At 49.5% G+C, this 15,334-nt stretch overlaps 1 protein-coding gene across 1 annotated transcript in view; it reads right to left on the reverse strand.

Annotated features, from left to right (window-relative positions):
* TBL1X (transducin beta like 1 X-linked) overlaps nucleotides 1-10,910 on the reverse strand; it is a 30,454-nt gene extending 19,544 nt beyond the window's left edge. Inside the window, exons 1-2 of the mRNA XM_060183107.1 lie at nucleotides 10,605-10,910; nucleotides 2,981-3,126 (exon numbers count right to left, since the gene is read on the reverse strand). Of these exons, the coding sequence (XP_060039090.1) occupies nucleotides 2,981-3,126; nucleotides 10,605-10,767 (309 nt within the window). The 5' untranslated portion in view covers nucleotides 10,768-10,910. The remainder of the gene's footprint in view (nucleotides 1-2,980; nucleotides 3,127-10,604) is intronic.
* Between the last annotated feature and the right edge of the window lie 4,424 nt (nucleotides 10,911-15,334).

Consider the following 15,334-nt stretch of genomic DNA (forward strand, 5'->3'; position numbering starts at 1 on the left):
AGAGCTTTTCTTATTTTTTTTATATTTATTTATTTTTACCAGACCTCAGCTCTGGCTTATGGTGGTGAGGGGGCTTGAACCTGGGACTTTAGAGACTCAGGCATGACAGTCTCTGTGCATAACCATTATGCTATCCAACCCCCCAACTACTTATCCATCTATATCTCTAACTATCCAGTCACCCATCTACCTAATTACTGATCCATCTAGATCTCTATTCATCCATCTAACTATTCATCTATATCTCCATCCATCCATCCATCCACCCACTTATCTGTCTATATCTCCATCCACCCACCCACCCAACTACTTATCCATCCATATCACCATTCATCCATCCATCCGTCCACCTAACCACTTATCCATCTATATCTCCATCCATCCATCCACCCATCCATCCACTTATCTGTCTATATCTCCATCCACCCACCCACCCAACTACTTATCCATCCATATCACCATTCATCCATCCATCCATCCACCTAACCACTTATCCATCTATATCTCCATCCATCCATCCATCCACTTATCTGTCTATATATCCATCCACCCACCCACCCAACTACTTATCCATCCATATCACCATTCATCCATCCATCCATCCACCTAACTACTTATCCATCTATATCTCCATCCATCCATCCATCCATCCATCCATCCATCCATCCATCCACTTATCCGTCTATATCTCCATCCACCCACCCACCCAACTACTTATCCATCCATATCACCATTCATCCATCCATCCGTCCACCTAACCACTTATCCATCTATATCTCCATCCACCCATCCATCCACTTATCCGTCTATATCTCCATCCACACACCCACCCAACTACTTATCCATCCATATCACCATTCATCCATCCATCCATCCATCCATCCATCCATCCACTTATCTGTCTATATCTCCATCCACCAACCCACCCACCCACTTATCCATCCATATCACCATTCATCCATCCATCCATCCACCTAACTACTTATCCATCTATATCTCCATCCATCCATCCATCCACCCACCCACCCAACTGTTGTTTTTGATGGGCTGGCTTCACGGGCGGGTAACAGACGACCAGGGACTCATGGTTGAGCTGTATGCAGTATCTCTTTATTCATGCAGGACGCAGCGCAATCTACACCAAGCTAGACTAAAACTAACACGACTACCGACTAACTAAAACGAACAATGTTGTCTTTACATACTTTCCAAGTAGGGTGTAAACAAGATGTGACATACAGAGGGTGGAGAGAAAAGTGACTGGTAAAAATCAGGGTGTGACAAGGAGAGGGGGCAGAGCAGGCGAGAATTCTACCACTGAACCACTAATGCCCTGGAGGGAGTGTGGTGCTTTATGTAAATGTAAAAGTGATTTATGTAAATAGACCGCTTTGAATGGGATCAAACCAATCCCTATACAGGCATACTGGTGCTTGATTAAGCAGAAGCCAGGGGGAGCCGGCATACTACCCAACACCCAACTACTTATCCATCCATATCACCATTCATCCATCCATCCATCCACCTAACCACTTATCCATCTATATCTCCATCCATCCATCCATCCATCCATCCACCCATCCATCCACTTATCCATCTATATCTCCATCCATCCATCCATTCATCCATCCATCCATCCATCCATCCATCCATCCATCCATCCATCCACCTAACCACTTATCCATCTATATCTCCATCCATCCATCCACCCATCCATCCACTTATCCGTCTATATCTCCATCCACCCACCCACTCAACTACTTATCCATCCATCCATCCATCCATCCATCCATCCATCCATCCATCCATCCATCCATCCATCTAACTACTTATCCATCTATATCTCCATCCATCCATCCATCCACTTATTTGTCTATATCTCCATCCACCCACCCACCCACCTAACTACCTATCCATCCATCCATCCACTTATCCATCCATTCATCCACTTAACCATCTATTTCTCTATTCATCCAACTATTCATCCATCCATCTATACATCTATCCATCCATCCATCCATCCATCCATCCATCCATCTATATCTCTATTCATCCAACCATTCATCCATCCATCCATCCATCCATCATCCATCTATATCTCTATTCATCCAACCATTCATCCAACCATCCATCCATCCATCCATCCATCCATCCATCCATCCATCCATCCACTTAGCCATCTAAATCTCCATTCATCCATCCACTTATCCATCTGTAACTCTCTCCATCCACCTAACTACTTATCCATCGATATCTCCATCCATCCATCTACCCACCCATCCACCCATCCATGCACCTAACTACTTACCCACCTGTACTGCCTGTCTGTCCAGCCATCCTAACAGCCACTTGCATCCCTATTTCTCCAGCTACCCATCTCCTCAGCATCCCCCAGTCCCTTTCTCTGCCATCCTATCCTTCTGAGTACCCATCTCTCTATCCACCCAGGCACTTATCTATCAACTGCCTACGTCCCCTCCATCTACTGAGCTGCATGTCCATCTGTTTCCAGGTCACCCAGCCTCTGTCATGCCTGGCAGTGCCTGTCCACAAGGACAATGTCGTCCTCAGGGAAACGGGCAGAGTGTGCAACCATTTCAGCCGTCACACATGGGCAGTGGTTCCTGGCCACATACACCCTCTGTTCACCCTCCTAGCTGCACGGGACCCCACCCCAGTGAGTAGTTCAGCCTCGCGTCAGCGCTGTGAGTGGAGGCACCTGCTGCCTGGGGGGTCACGTCCTGGGAGAGTCCTGTGCCACCCAGGGCCTTGCCCCACGGGGTTGCAATTTCCTGTCGTCCGTCCGTCCGTCCACCCGCTTAGCCATCCCGTTTAGAGTCACAGCAGAGGGCGCCGGGGAGATGGCATAGCGGTCTCAGAAACTACCTTCACGACCGAAGCTCTGAGGGCCTGGGTTTAATCCCTGGCACCAAGCTCTTCGGGACGGACAGACAGACAGACGGCAGCCAGCCAGCAGTACCTCATTGATGCTGATCTCAGCTTCCACATACTGCAGCCCCTTCTGCAGGATGGAGATGAGGGCAGCCGGGGGCACCAGCGTCCCGTTGATGTTGGACTGACTGATGTGGCTTTCAATCCCAAACGTGAAGGCAGAGTGGGAGAAGCCTGGCGGGGAGAGGGGCCGGGGGATCAGCCCGGGCGGCGGCCGGAACCCAAGCAGCCTGGGCCTCACACCTGCCGCCGGAAGTGATGGTGGTGGTGGGGTTCACAAAACTGTTTCACCAAGGGAGGCTGTGACCAGAGGGCCACACTGCCCCGGGTCCAGCCATCTGTTCCTTGGCGTGAGAGCCTCTGGGGCTTTCTGTAACACGGCAAGAAGGAACCCCCAGGCCTCCCGCATGTACCCCAGATGCAGGGAGCAGAGTCTGGGCGGAGGAAGAATCAGGGCAGGGGGCAGGGAGTCCCCACTGTGAGAGAGGTCTGTGCTCCAGTCCTGCAGCTTGGGGCCCCTCTCCAGGAAGCGCCTCTCTGTCCGTGGGCTTGTCTGCAAGCCAGGCTTCCGTGGGAGAGGGGTCTCTCAGCCCCCGGCCCAGGGACACAGTCATCTGGCTGTCTTTAGCCTGACACAGGACATGCTCACAGTGGGCAGTGCAGTGAGCTCGGTGGGCACCAGGGGTCAGGGTTCCGCCGTGAGCTCCATCCAGCTGGCTCTGCTCACCCAGGCTCACCCAAAGGGTGCCACAGAGAGTTACTCAATGACAACCATCAGCTCTGCAATGACGCCTCCATTCATCCCCTCTGCCCCTCCTCCCTCCCTTCCTTCTCTCTCCTGTGAACCTCTACAGGTATGGCCCTCATCACCCAGTAACCCAATTCTCTTATTTTCCATTCTTTTTAAAAGAAATCTTGGTTTATTTTAGATAGAGATGGAGAGAAATTGAGAGAGGAGGGGGAGATCCAGAGATGCCTGCAGACCTCCTTCACCACTCCTGAAGAGTCTCTCCCCAACCCCAAAAGAAATCTTTATTTTAGATAGAGACGGAGAGAAATTGAGAGAGGAGGGGGAGATCCTGAGATGCCTGCAGACCTCCTTCACCACTCATGAAGAGTCTCTCCACAACCCCAAAAGAAATCTTGGTTTATTTTAGATAGAGACGGAGAGAAATTGAGAGAGGAGGGGGAGATCCAGAGATGCCTGCAGACCTCCTTCACCACTCGTGAAGAGTCTCTCCCCAACCCCAAAAGAAATCTTGGTTTATTTTAGATAGAGATGGAGAGAAATTGAGAGAGGAGGGGGAGATCCAGAGATGCCTGCAGACCTCCTTCACCACTCCTGAAGAGTCTCTCCCCAACCCCAAAAGAAATCTTGGTTTATTTTAGATAGAGACGGAGAGAAATTGAGAGAGGAGGGGGAGATCCAGAGATGCCTGCAGACCTCCTTCACCACTCGTGAAGAGTCTCTCCCCAACCCCAAAAGAAATCTTGGTTTATTTTAGATAGAGAAGGAGAGAAATTGAGAGAGGAGGGGGAGATCCAGAGATACCTGCAGACCTCCTTCACCACTCGTGAAGAGTCTCTCCCCAACCCCAAAAGAAATCTTGGTTTATTTTAGATAGAGAAGGAGAGAAATTGAGAGAGGAGGGGGAGATCCAGAGATACCTGCAGACCTCCTTCACCACTCGTGAAGAGTCTCTCCCCAACCCCAAAAGAAATTTTGGTTTATTTTAGATAGAGACGGAGAGAAATTGAGAGAGGAGGGGGAGATCCAGAGATACCTGCAGACCTCCTTCACCACTCGTGAAGAGTCTCTCCCCAACCCCAAAAGAAATCTTGGTTTATTTTAGATAGAGATGGAGAGAAATTGAGAGAGGAGGGGGAGATCCAGAGATACCTGCAGACCTCCTTCACCACTCGTGAAGAGTCTCTCCCCAACCCCAAAAGAAATCTTGGTTTATTTTAGATAGAGATGGAGAGAAATTGAGAGAGGAGGGGGAGATCCAGAGATGCCTGCAGACCTCCTTCACCACTCGTGAAGAGTCTCTCCCCACACCCCAAAAGAAATCTTTATTTTAGATAGAGATGGAGAGAAATTGAGAGAGGAGGGGGAGATCCAGAGATGCCTGCAGACCTCCTTCACCACTCCTGAAGAGTCTCTCCCCAACCCCAAAAGAAATCTTTATTTTAGATAGAGACGGAAAGAAATTGAGAGAGGAGGGGGGAGATCCAGAGATGGCTGCAGACCTCCTTCACCACTCATGAAGAGTCTCTCCCCAACCCCAAAAGAAATCTTGGTTTATTTTAGATAGCGACAGAGAGAAATTGAGAGAGGAGGGGGAGATCCAGAGATGCCTGCAGACCTCCTTCACCACTTGTGAAGAGTCTCTCCCCACACCCCAAAAGAAATCTTTGTTTATTTTAGATAGAGAAGGAGAGAAATTGAGAGAGGAGGGGGAGATCCAGAGACGCCTGCAGACCTCCTTCACCACTCCTGAAGAGTCTCTCCCCATCCCCCAACCCCCCCACAGGTGGGGACGGGGTATTTGAACCCGAGTCTTTGCACACTGTAATGTGTGGGCTCAACCAGGTACGCTACCACCCGGCGCCCCTTATTTTATATTCTTTTTTTATTTATTTTCTCTTTGGTTGCCCTTGTTATATTTTGTATTCTTGAGAGAAAGAGAGCTGGGGGCCGGGTGGTGGCACACCTGGTTGAACGCGCTTGCTACAATGCACAAGGACCATGGTTCGAGCCTCTGGTCCCCACTTGCAGGGGGGGAAGCTTTGCGAGTGATGGAGCAGGGCTGCAGGTGTCTCCCTACCTCTTTATCTCCTCCTTCTCTCTCGATTTCTGCCTGTCTCTATGCAATAAATAAAGATTTAAATTTTTTTTTATATTTATTTTTTCTTTCGTTGCCCTTGTTTTTTATTGTTGTTGTAGTTATTACTGTTGTTGTTACTGATATCATCATCGTTAGGACAGAGAGAAACGGAGAGAGGAGGGGAAGAAAGAGAGGGGGAGAGAAAGACAGACACCTGCAGACCTGCTTCACCGCCTGTGAAGAGACATCCCTGCAGGTGGGGAGCCGGGGGCTCAAACAAGGATCCTTTTTTTTTTTTTAAATTTATTTATTCCCTTTTGTTGCCCTTGTTGTTTGACTGTAGTAGTTATTATTGATGTCATTGTTTCTGGACAGGACAGAGAGAAATGGAGAGAGGAGAAGAAGACAGAGAGGGGGAGAGTGAGACAGACACCTGCAGACCTGCTTCACTGCTTGTGAAGCGACTCCCCTGCAGGTGGGGAGCCAGGTGCTGGAACTGGGATCCTTATGCCGGTCCTTGATTCGAGCCACCTGCGCTTAACCTGTTGTGCTACCGTCCGACTCCCAATTTCTCTTTCTAGTTTATTGACAAGACATAAATTGAGAGGGGACGGGAGATCGAGAGGGAGAGAGACAGAAGCTTCCCTCCTGCAGGTGAGGTCTGGGGGCTTGACCTTTTCACGTGGACTTCCAAATGCCTGCATCCTTGAAAAAATTTAAATTTATATTATTATTATTATTACTGTTTCCTCCACTTGCTGAGGCTTAGTGCTGGCACTATGAATCCACCGCTCCTGGTGGCCTTTTTGTCTTTCCTCATCATCTTATTCACTCGGACAGAGAGAAACTGAGACAGGGAGATTGAGAAGGAAAAAAAGAGAAAGGCAGACACCTGCAGACCTGCTTCACCGCTTGTGAAGTGTCCCCCCTGCAGGTGGGGAGCCGGGGGCTTGAACCTGGATTCTTGCAGGGGTCTTTTGTGCTTACTACTCTGTGTGCTTAACTGTGTGTGCAACCGCCCAGCCCCCTTCATGTATTATTATTGCCACCAGGATTATTGCTGGGGCTGGGTGTCTGCAGGACAAATCTACTGGTCACAGTTACTTGAACCAGGGTCCTTGTGCACTGTAATGTAATAAATAAATAAACATAATTGCAGCGCCCCCAACCCGAACGCCAGGGAGCCTGACAGGGTCATCTCCTCTGGACCCGCATTCAGACTTCAAGGAAGCTGGGCAGAAGGGCGGGAATGGGTTGACGCATTCTCCCCCCATTATTGCTACAAACAATTATACTGTCACAATTGATTAATAATGCTTTGGCAGTGCCTGGTGGAAATGGAGAGTTAGAAGCACCCCCTCTCCCTTACATAGGGGCATATTTGAAAGTTACATTATGAAAGTGGGGAAGGTGGGTCAACATAGACGGACAAAAGAAGTCATGTTATGACCTGCCCCTCAAAGAAAGAATGCAGAGATTGAGGCCTCCCTGGTACAAGTTGACGTATTGAAACAAAGAAAGATTAATAGTCAAACTGTACCAGGCCTAGCTGAGCAGTGGTCCACGACTAGGCAAAGATCTGTATGCTCCCCATAGAAGATTAATGGTAGAGATAGCCCTCAGCAAAGTCTAAAACAATTCTGGGTATGACCTCCCCTGAGAACAGGGTGATACTAAGTATTGTACCCATTCTTTACAGTTATAGGGGAGTAACATGTAGCCTGCCAAAGCCACAAGACTATAATGTTTATTGTTACTTCTTTATGAGCTAGTTGTCTAGGCAACCTGAATGTAACCTGTAAAAAGTATAAAAGCTAATGCAGTTTCATTATTAAAATGAGTCCAGATTCACCCTCCAATAGAGTGTGGTGTCTCTCTGTTCTCCCTCACGCCAACTCCTGACCCACCTGGGAGGTTGCCTTCAAGACCCTTGACCCTCCTGCTGCTCATCCACTGTGGTGGTCCGCGGCACATAATAAAATTTTTTAGGGGGACAGGAAGTACCACATCTGGTCAAGTGCATATAATACGAAGTGCAAGGACCCGAGTTAAGGATCCGGGTTCAAGCCCCTGAATCCCCACTTGTAGGGGAAAAGCTTCACAAGTGGTGTCTGTTTTTCTCTCTCCCTCTCTATCTCCTCTTCTCTCTCCATTTCTTTTTTTTTTAATTTTATTTAATATTTATTTTTCCTTTTGTTGTCCTTGTCGTTACTGTTGTTGTAGTTATTGTTGTTGTTGATGTCATCGTTGTTGGATAGGACAGAGAGAAATGGAGAGAGGAGGGGAAGACAGAGAGGGAGAGAGAAAGACAGACACCTGCAGACCTGCTTCACCACCTGGGAAGCGACTCCCCTTGCAGGTGGGGAGCCGGGGGCTTGAACCAGGATCTTTATGCCGGTCCTTGCGCTTTGCGCCACTTGCACTTAACCCGCTGCACTACCGCTCAACTCCCTTCTCTCTATTTCTATCTGTCCTACCAATAAATTGAAAGAAAGAAAGAAAGAAAGAAAGAAAGAAAGAAAGAAAGAAAGAAAGAAAGAGAAAAACAACAGGAAAAAGCATCCACCAGAAGCAGTGGGTTTGTACTGCTGTCAGTGAACCCCAGTGACTGGACGCAAATAAATAAATGAAATTCAATTTTTAAAAAATTGGGAGGGGATGGCAGACACAGAGACACTCGCAACCCTGATCCACTGCCTGTGAAGCCTCTTCCTCCTTCAGGTGGGGACACCGGGGGCTTGAACTCGGGTCTTTTAGCTAGGTGCAACACTGCCCGGCCCCTGCATCCGTTTCTAACTCAGTCAGAATAATATAAAAATAGCGGTGTTTTCCCCAGCTGGGAGACACACTCCTTGCTGCAACAGAGTTCTGAGAAGCCCAGGGAGAAAGCCGGATGATGAAGCGGCTAGCTCTGGGGGTGGGCAACGTCCACTCAGGCAGGATGAGGGGGGCTGCCCAGAGGCCCGGCAAGCTCAGAAGCTGGCAGAGAGGCGGCAGGGGACCCGTGCCCTTCACACCCGTGAGAACGAGGGTTTCTCCTGCAGCTCTTCCCTCCGTCACACAGGGAGACAAAGGCTCCAGTCCTCTGGCTGACACGGGGACACTGCAGGACGGACGGAGTGGACGGTGGACACCAAGCCCCCTCCCTGGAAGGAAGAGAAGGATGAAGATGGCAAGATCTCACTCACGGACAGAAGTGGAGAAAGAAGAACAGAAGGGGAAACAGAAAGCAGAACTTGGACTGGGTTTGGTGTCTGACCAAAAGACCTCTGGGGGGGTGGGAATGGGGCTTTCAGGCTTTGGTACAGCATAGTGGAGGCGGACTGAGGCTGCAGGGGATGAGGGGGAGAGTGTTTTGCAAGAAACAGAGGATTTTTACACATGGACCGACAACTATATTGACTGTAAACCATTAATCCCAACCCTCCCCATAAAAAAGTAAAAAAAAAAAAAAAAAAAGGAAGAAAGGGCACTGAGTTTAAATGAAGAAAGCTAGAGGTAGCCATGAAGTCTTTTTAAAAAACCACCCACAGGGGGCTGGGCGTTAGCAGAGGGTTAAGTGCACACAGAGGCAGGAAGCACAAGGGCCGGCATAAGGTTCGAGCCCCCAGCTCCTGACCTGCAGGGGAGTCGCTTCACAGGCGGTGAAGCAGGTCTGCAGGTGTCTGTCTTTCTCTCCCCCCTCTGTCTTCCCCTCCTCTCTCCATTTCTCTCTGTCCTATCCAACAATAACAACAGCTATGACAACAATAACAATAATGACAACCACAACAAGGGCAAAAAAATGGGGAAAATGTCCTCTTGGAGCAACAGATTTGTAGTGCAGGCACTGAGCCCCAGTGATCACTCAGGAGGCAAAAAAAAAAAAAAAGCAGGAGTCAGGTGGTAGTGCAGCAGATTAAGCGCACATGGCGCAAAGTGCAAGGACCGGTATAAGGATCCCGGTTCAAGCCCCCTGCTCCCCACCTGCAGGGGAGTTGCTTCACAGACCTGCAGTGAAGCAGGTCTGCAGGTGTCTATCTTTCTCTCCCCCTCTCTGTCTTCCCCTCCTCTCTCCATTTCTCTCTGTCCTATCCAACAACAACATCAACAGCAACAACGATAATGACAACAATAAAACAGGGCAACAGGGAGTCGGGCTGTAGCACAGCGGGTTAAGCGCAGGTGGCGCAAAGCACAAGGACCGGCATAAGGATCCCGGTTCAAACCCCGGCTCCCCACCTGCAGGGGAGTTGTTTCACAGGCGGTGAAGCAGGTCTGCAGGTGTCTGTCTTTCTCTCCCCGCTCTGTCTTCCCCTCCTCTCTCCATTTCTCTCTGTCCTATCCAACAATGACAACAACAATAATAACTACAACAATAAAACAACAAGGGCAACAAAAGGGAATAAATAAATAAAATAAATATTTAAAAAAATGCTTTAAAATAAAAAAAATTAAAAAAAATAAACAGGGCAACAAAAAGGGAAATAAATATATAAATTTATATTTTAAAAAAGCACCCACAAACAACTCTTCTCTTACACTGTCTTGGCTCAGCTGTTAGGACACCAAGGCCAGGGGACACCCATGGGCTATGACAAAGTCACCTGGGCCAGGCCCCGGATCCCTGGCCCCACGAGTGACCTCCCCGCCCAGAGCTGCTCCCGGGTCACCGTGTGGACCAGCTGGTGCCGTGCCAGGAACCAGACGTCCTCGCTGCCCGGGCCAACTGTTCAGGGCTGGACAGTGGAAGCTAAGAGCTAAGTCCTCCCTGCACCGGTGTCCTGGGCGACCACTTTCCAGCAGTGGCCATAGGCGGGGAGCCGGGGAGCCGGGGAGCCTCACCTGACTCTTGGAGGTAGCGATACACCAAGAAGTTCACCTCGTCGCTGGTTATGCTCATGTTACCCTCGCCCGGCGAGGGGGCGGTGGTGGGTCCGAGGCTTTCAGGAAGCAGGGCTGCGCTCTGTGAGGAGGAAGCAGAGAGCCATGAGTCTTCTGCAAGCATCTCGCCGATTCCCGCACACCCAGGAGAAGGCCCAGCGCACCTGCCCGGTCACCCGGCAGACAGCATGGGGCTAAGATGCCGGTGCACAGGCACCGGGACCCACGTAAGGCCACGGCTCAGCGCTCACCAAGCCTGTCAACCGCCCCCCCCCCCCAGACCCTAGAGTGACACCCGTCTGCTGTAGAAGCTTAGGCTATATGGGGCCAGATGGTGATGCACACCTGGTTAATCGCTGACATCACAGTGCACAAGGACCTGGGTTCAAGCCCCTGGCCCCCACCTGCAGGGGGGAAGCTTCACAGGTGGTGAAGCAGGGCTACAGGTGTCTCTCTGTCTCTCTCCTTCTCTGTCTCCCTGTTCCCTCTCCTTTCGGGCTGTTTCTACCAATAAATAAAAATAGTAAATAATAATAAGGGGGCAGGGCGGTGGCGCAGTGGGTTAAGTGCATATGGCGCAAAGCGGAAGGGCCAGCTTGGGGATCCCGGTTCGAGCCCCCCCGGCTCCCCACCTGCAGGGGAGTCACTTCATAGGCGGTAAAGCAGGTCTGCAGGTGTCTGTCTTTCTCTCCTCCTCTCTGTCTTCTCCTCCTCTCTCCATTTCTCTCTGTCCTATCCAACAACAATGACACCAATAACAACAACAATAAAAATAACAAGGGCAACAAAAGGGAAAAAATAGCCTCCAAGAGCAGTGGATTTGTGGTGCAGGCACTGAGCCCCAACAATAACCCTGGAAGCAAAAAAAATAATAAATTAAAATAAAAAGAAGATGACTGTACTGGACATGTTTGTGTGCCTTTCTATTATTAATTAATTTATCTAAGATCTTATTTATTGGGAGTCAGGCGGTAGTGCAGCAGATTAAGCACAGGTGGCGCAAAACACAAAAGACCGGCGTAAGGATCCCGGTTCGAACCCCTAGCTCCCCACCTGCAGGGGAGTCGCTTCACAAGCGGTGAAGCAGGTCTGCAGGTGTCTGTCTTTCTCTCCCCCTCTGTCTTCCCCTCCTCTGTCCATTTCTCTCTGTCCTATCCAACAACAACATCAATAATGACTACAACAATAAAAAAAATCTTATTTATGTATTAATGAGGATGATAGAGAGAAAGAATCAGACAGTACTCATGTACATTGCTGCCAGGGCTTGAACTCAGGACCTCATGCTTGAGGGGCCAATGCTTTATCCACTATGCCATCTCCTTAGCACTGTGTGTCCCTTTCTGTGTCTTTCCAATACTCTTGTATTTTTTTTTCTCTTTTTAAATTTTTAAAAATATTTATGTATTTATTTATTCCCTTTTGTTGCCCTTTTTTATTGTTGTAGTTACTGTTGTTGTTATTGATGTCATCATTGTTGGATAGGACAGGGAGAAATGGAGAGAGGAGGGGAAGACAGAGGGGGAGAGAAAGAGAGACACCTGCAGACCTGCTTCACCACCTGTGAAGCGAATCCCCTGCAGGTGGGGACCCAGGGGCTCGAACCGGGATCCTTATGCCGGTCCTTGCGCTTTGCACCACGTGCGCTTAACCCGCTGCGCTACCACCCGACTCCCTCTTTTTAAAAAATTTTACTTACCAGAGCCCTGCTTAGCTCTGGCTTACGGTGGTGCAGGGGGTTGAACCTGGGACTTTGGAGTCTCAGGCATGAGAGTCTGTTTGCATGACCACTATGTCCACCCCCACCCCAATGCTGTTGCGTTTCGCACAAGCTGCTGGTAAGTATGACTCAGCTGTCTACAGTGGGCATCAAAGCCACAGCTGAGAGAAGGGAACTTGCAGAACCTCATGCTGGGGGCCGGGGGCCGGGGGCCAGGGGGCAGGGGGCAGGGGGCAGGGGCCAGCTACCACTGGGCTCACTCTCCATCTGAAACGCAAACTCACCAGCTTCCGGCTCGCCCCTGCCCAGCTCAGACTCTTGACAGCAGCCCAATTCCAGTACCCAGCCAAGACCCCAGCAACGCCACCACCCTGGACTGGGGACCCCCAGACGACCACCCCTTTGGGATGTCCAGCCGCCTATTCCATCAGCGTTGCCTCCAGAGGGTCTGTCTTTACTCAGTCACCGCAAAGCCCCATGTCACCCAAACACGGAGACGCCCACCGGGCTTGACTGTGCATCCCCCAAATGTGGAATGAACGATGATGCCCTTCTGACGTCTGCCATCAACTGTACCCCTCAAAAAACAAAGACTGCTGGTACAATCACTTTAGGAAAAAGACATTGACCAGTGAGTGAGCTCATCCCATATTCATCCTTCTGTCTCTGACTTATTTCACTTAACATGATTTCTTCAAGCTCCAGCCAAGATGGGCTGAAAATGGTGAAATCACCTTTTCTTTAAAAAAACAAACATATAAAAACCAGTTTTCTTTATTTATTATTAGACAGAGACAGACAGAAACTGAGAGGAGAGGAAGAAAGAGAGAGAGAAAGAGACAGAGAGACACCTGCAGCCCTGCTTCACCACTTGTGAAGCTTTCCCCCTGCAGATGGGGACCAGGGGCTTGAACCTGGGTCCTTGCACACTGTAATGTGTGCGCTTAACCGGGTGCGCCACCGCCTGGCCCCCTGAAATCACCATTCTTTTTTTTTTTCCTCCAGGGTTATTGCTGGGCTCGGTGCCTGCACCATGAATCCACCGCTCCTGGAGGCCTTTTTCCCCCTTTTTGTTGCCCTAGTTGTTGCAGCTTCGTTGCGGTTATTATTGCCATTGTTGACGTTGCTTTGTTGTTGGATAGGACAGAGAGAAATGGAGAGAGGAGGGGAAGACAGAGAGAGAGGGGAGAGAAAGATAGACACCTGCAGACCTGCTTCACCGCCTGTGAAGCGACTCCCCTGCAGGTGGGGAGCCGGGGGCTCGAACCAGGATCCTTACGCCGGTCCCTGCGCTTTGCGCCACGTGCGCTTAACCCACTGCGCCACCGCCCGACTCCCGAAATCACCATTCTTAACAGCTGAGTAGTATTCCATCTAGCACGTTATGATCGGGCCCTCCTCCATCGCTATCGAACAGGCCATGGCCGGTGCGCCGCTATGTTCCATCGCTGGGGAGCCAGAGACGACCCGAACTGCCCCTGCGGCTCCAGACAGACTATGACCCACATAGTCAACGACTGCCACCTCTCCAGATTCAAAGGAGGTCTCGAAACTTGACATCAGGCTCAACCTGACGCTGTTGACTGGCTATGGAAGAAGGGCAAACGCTAGAAGAAGAAGATTCCATTGGGATCTCACTCACAGGCAGAAGTTGAAAAACAAGATCAGAAGAGAAAACACAAGTAGAACCTGAACTGGAGTTGGTGTACTGCACCAAAGTAAAAGACTCTGGGGTGAGTGGGTGAGTGGGTGGGTGGGGGGAGAGTACAGGTCCAAAAAGGATGACAAGAGGACCTGGTGGGGGTTGTATTGTTATGTGGAAAACTGAGAAATGTTATGCATGTACAAACTATTGTATTTAGTGTCGACTGTAAAACATTAATCCCCCCGAGAGTCGTTCAATAGCGCAGCAGGTTAAGCACGGGTGGCACAAGGCACAAGGACCGGCTGGGGGATCCCGGTTCGAGCCCCCGGCTCCCCATCTGCAGGGGAGTCGCTTCACAGGCAGTGAAGCAGGTCTGCAGGTGTCTGTCTTTCTCTCCTGTCTCCATTTCTCTGTCCTATCCAACAACGACAACATCAATAATAACTACAATAATAAAACAGCAAGGGCAACAAAAGGGAATAAAGAAATAAAAAACATTCATCCCCCAATAAAGAAATATTTTTTAAAAAGACATTGGCCAGTCACAGGCAGCAGTGACCACACCCCCCACTCCCCGACCAGGCATGAATCCAAGAGAAATGAGAAAGGGATCTCTACCTCCCCACCTCCGTGTGACATCACATCTGGACACTAATGTTCGCAGCACCTCTGAAGTGGGGACACCACTCCATCAATACATACGTCCACAGACAGTCTTTTTTTAAAAAAAAAAATATATATATATATTATTTATACTTTTCTATTTCTATTTTGAATTATTGGATAGAGACAGAGAGAAACTGACAGACAAAGAGGAGACAGGGAGAGGACACCTACAGCTCTGCCTCCACCGCTCGTGAAGCTTTCCCGCTGCAGGCGGAGACCAGGGGCTTGAACCCGGGTCCTTTGTGCACCGTAATGTGTGCGCTCAACCAGGTGTGCCACCGCCTGGCCCCTTTATTCAATCTTAAGGAAGAATGGAAAGGTGGTTCCCGCCACAATACAAAGTGGTGCTCCGACAAAGCCAGACATAAACTTAATTAATGCAGTGACTTGTGTTTTTATTTATTTTTTAGTTTTTTTTTACTTGTGTTTTTCATTAACAAGACACACATTTCAGATTTATTTACTTTTCTTTTCTTTTTTTTTGGCCTCCAGGGTTATTGTTAGGGCTCAGTGCCTGCACCATGAATCCACTGCTCCTGGAGGCCACTTCCCCCCCCCCTTGTTGCCCTGGTTGTTGTTATTGTTGTTGTTGATGTCGTCATTGTTGGATAGGACAGAGAGAAATGGAGAGAGGAGGGGAAGACAGAGAGGGGGAGAGAA

Source organism: Erinaceus europaeus, chromosome X (assembly GCF_950295315.1).
Source record: "Erinaceus europaeus chromosome X, mEriEur2.1, whole genome shotgun sequence".
Taxonomy (NCBI): Eukaryota; Metazoa; Chordata; class Mammalia; order Eulipotyphla; family Erinaceidae; genus Erinaceus; species Erinaceus europaeus.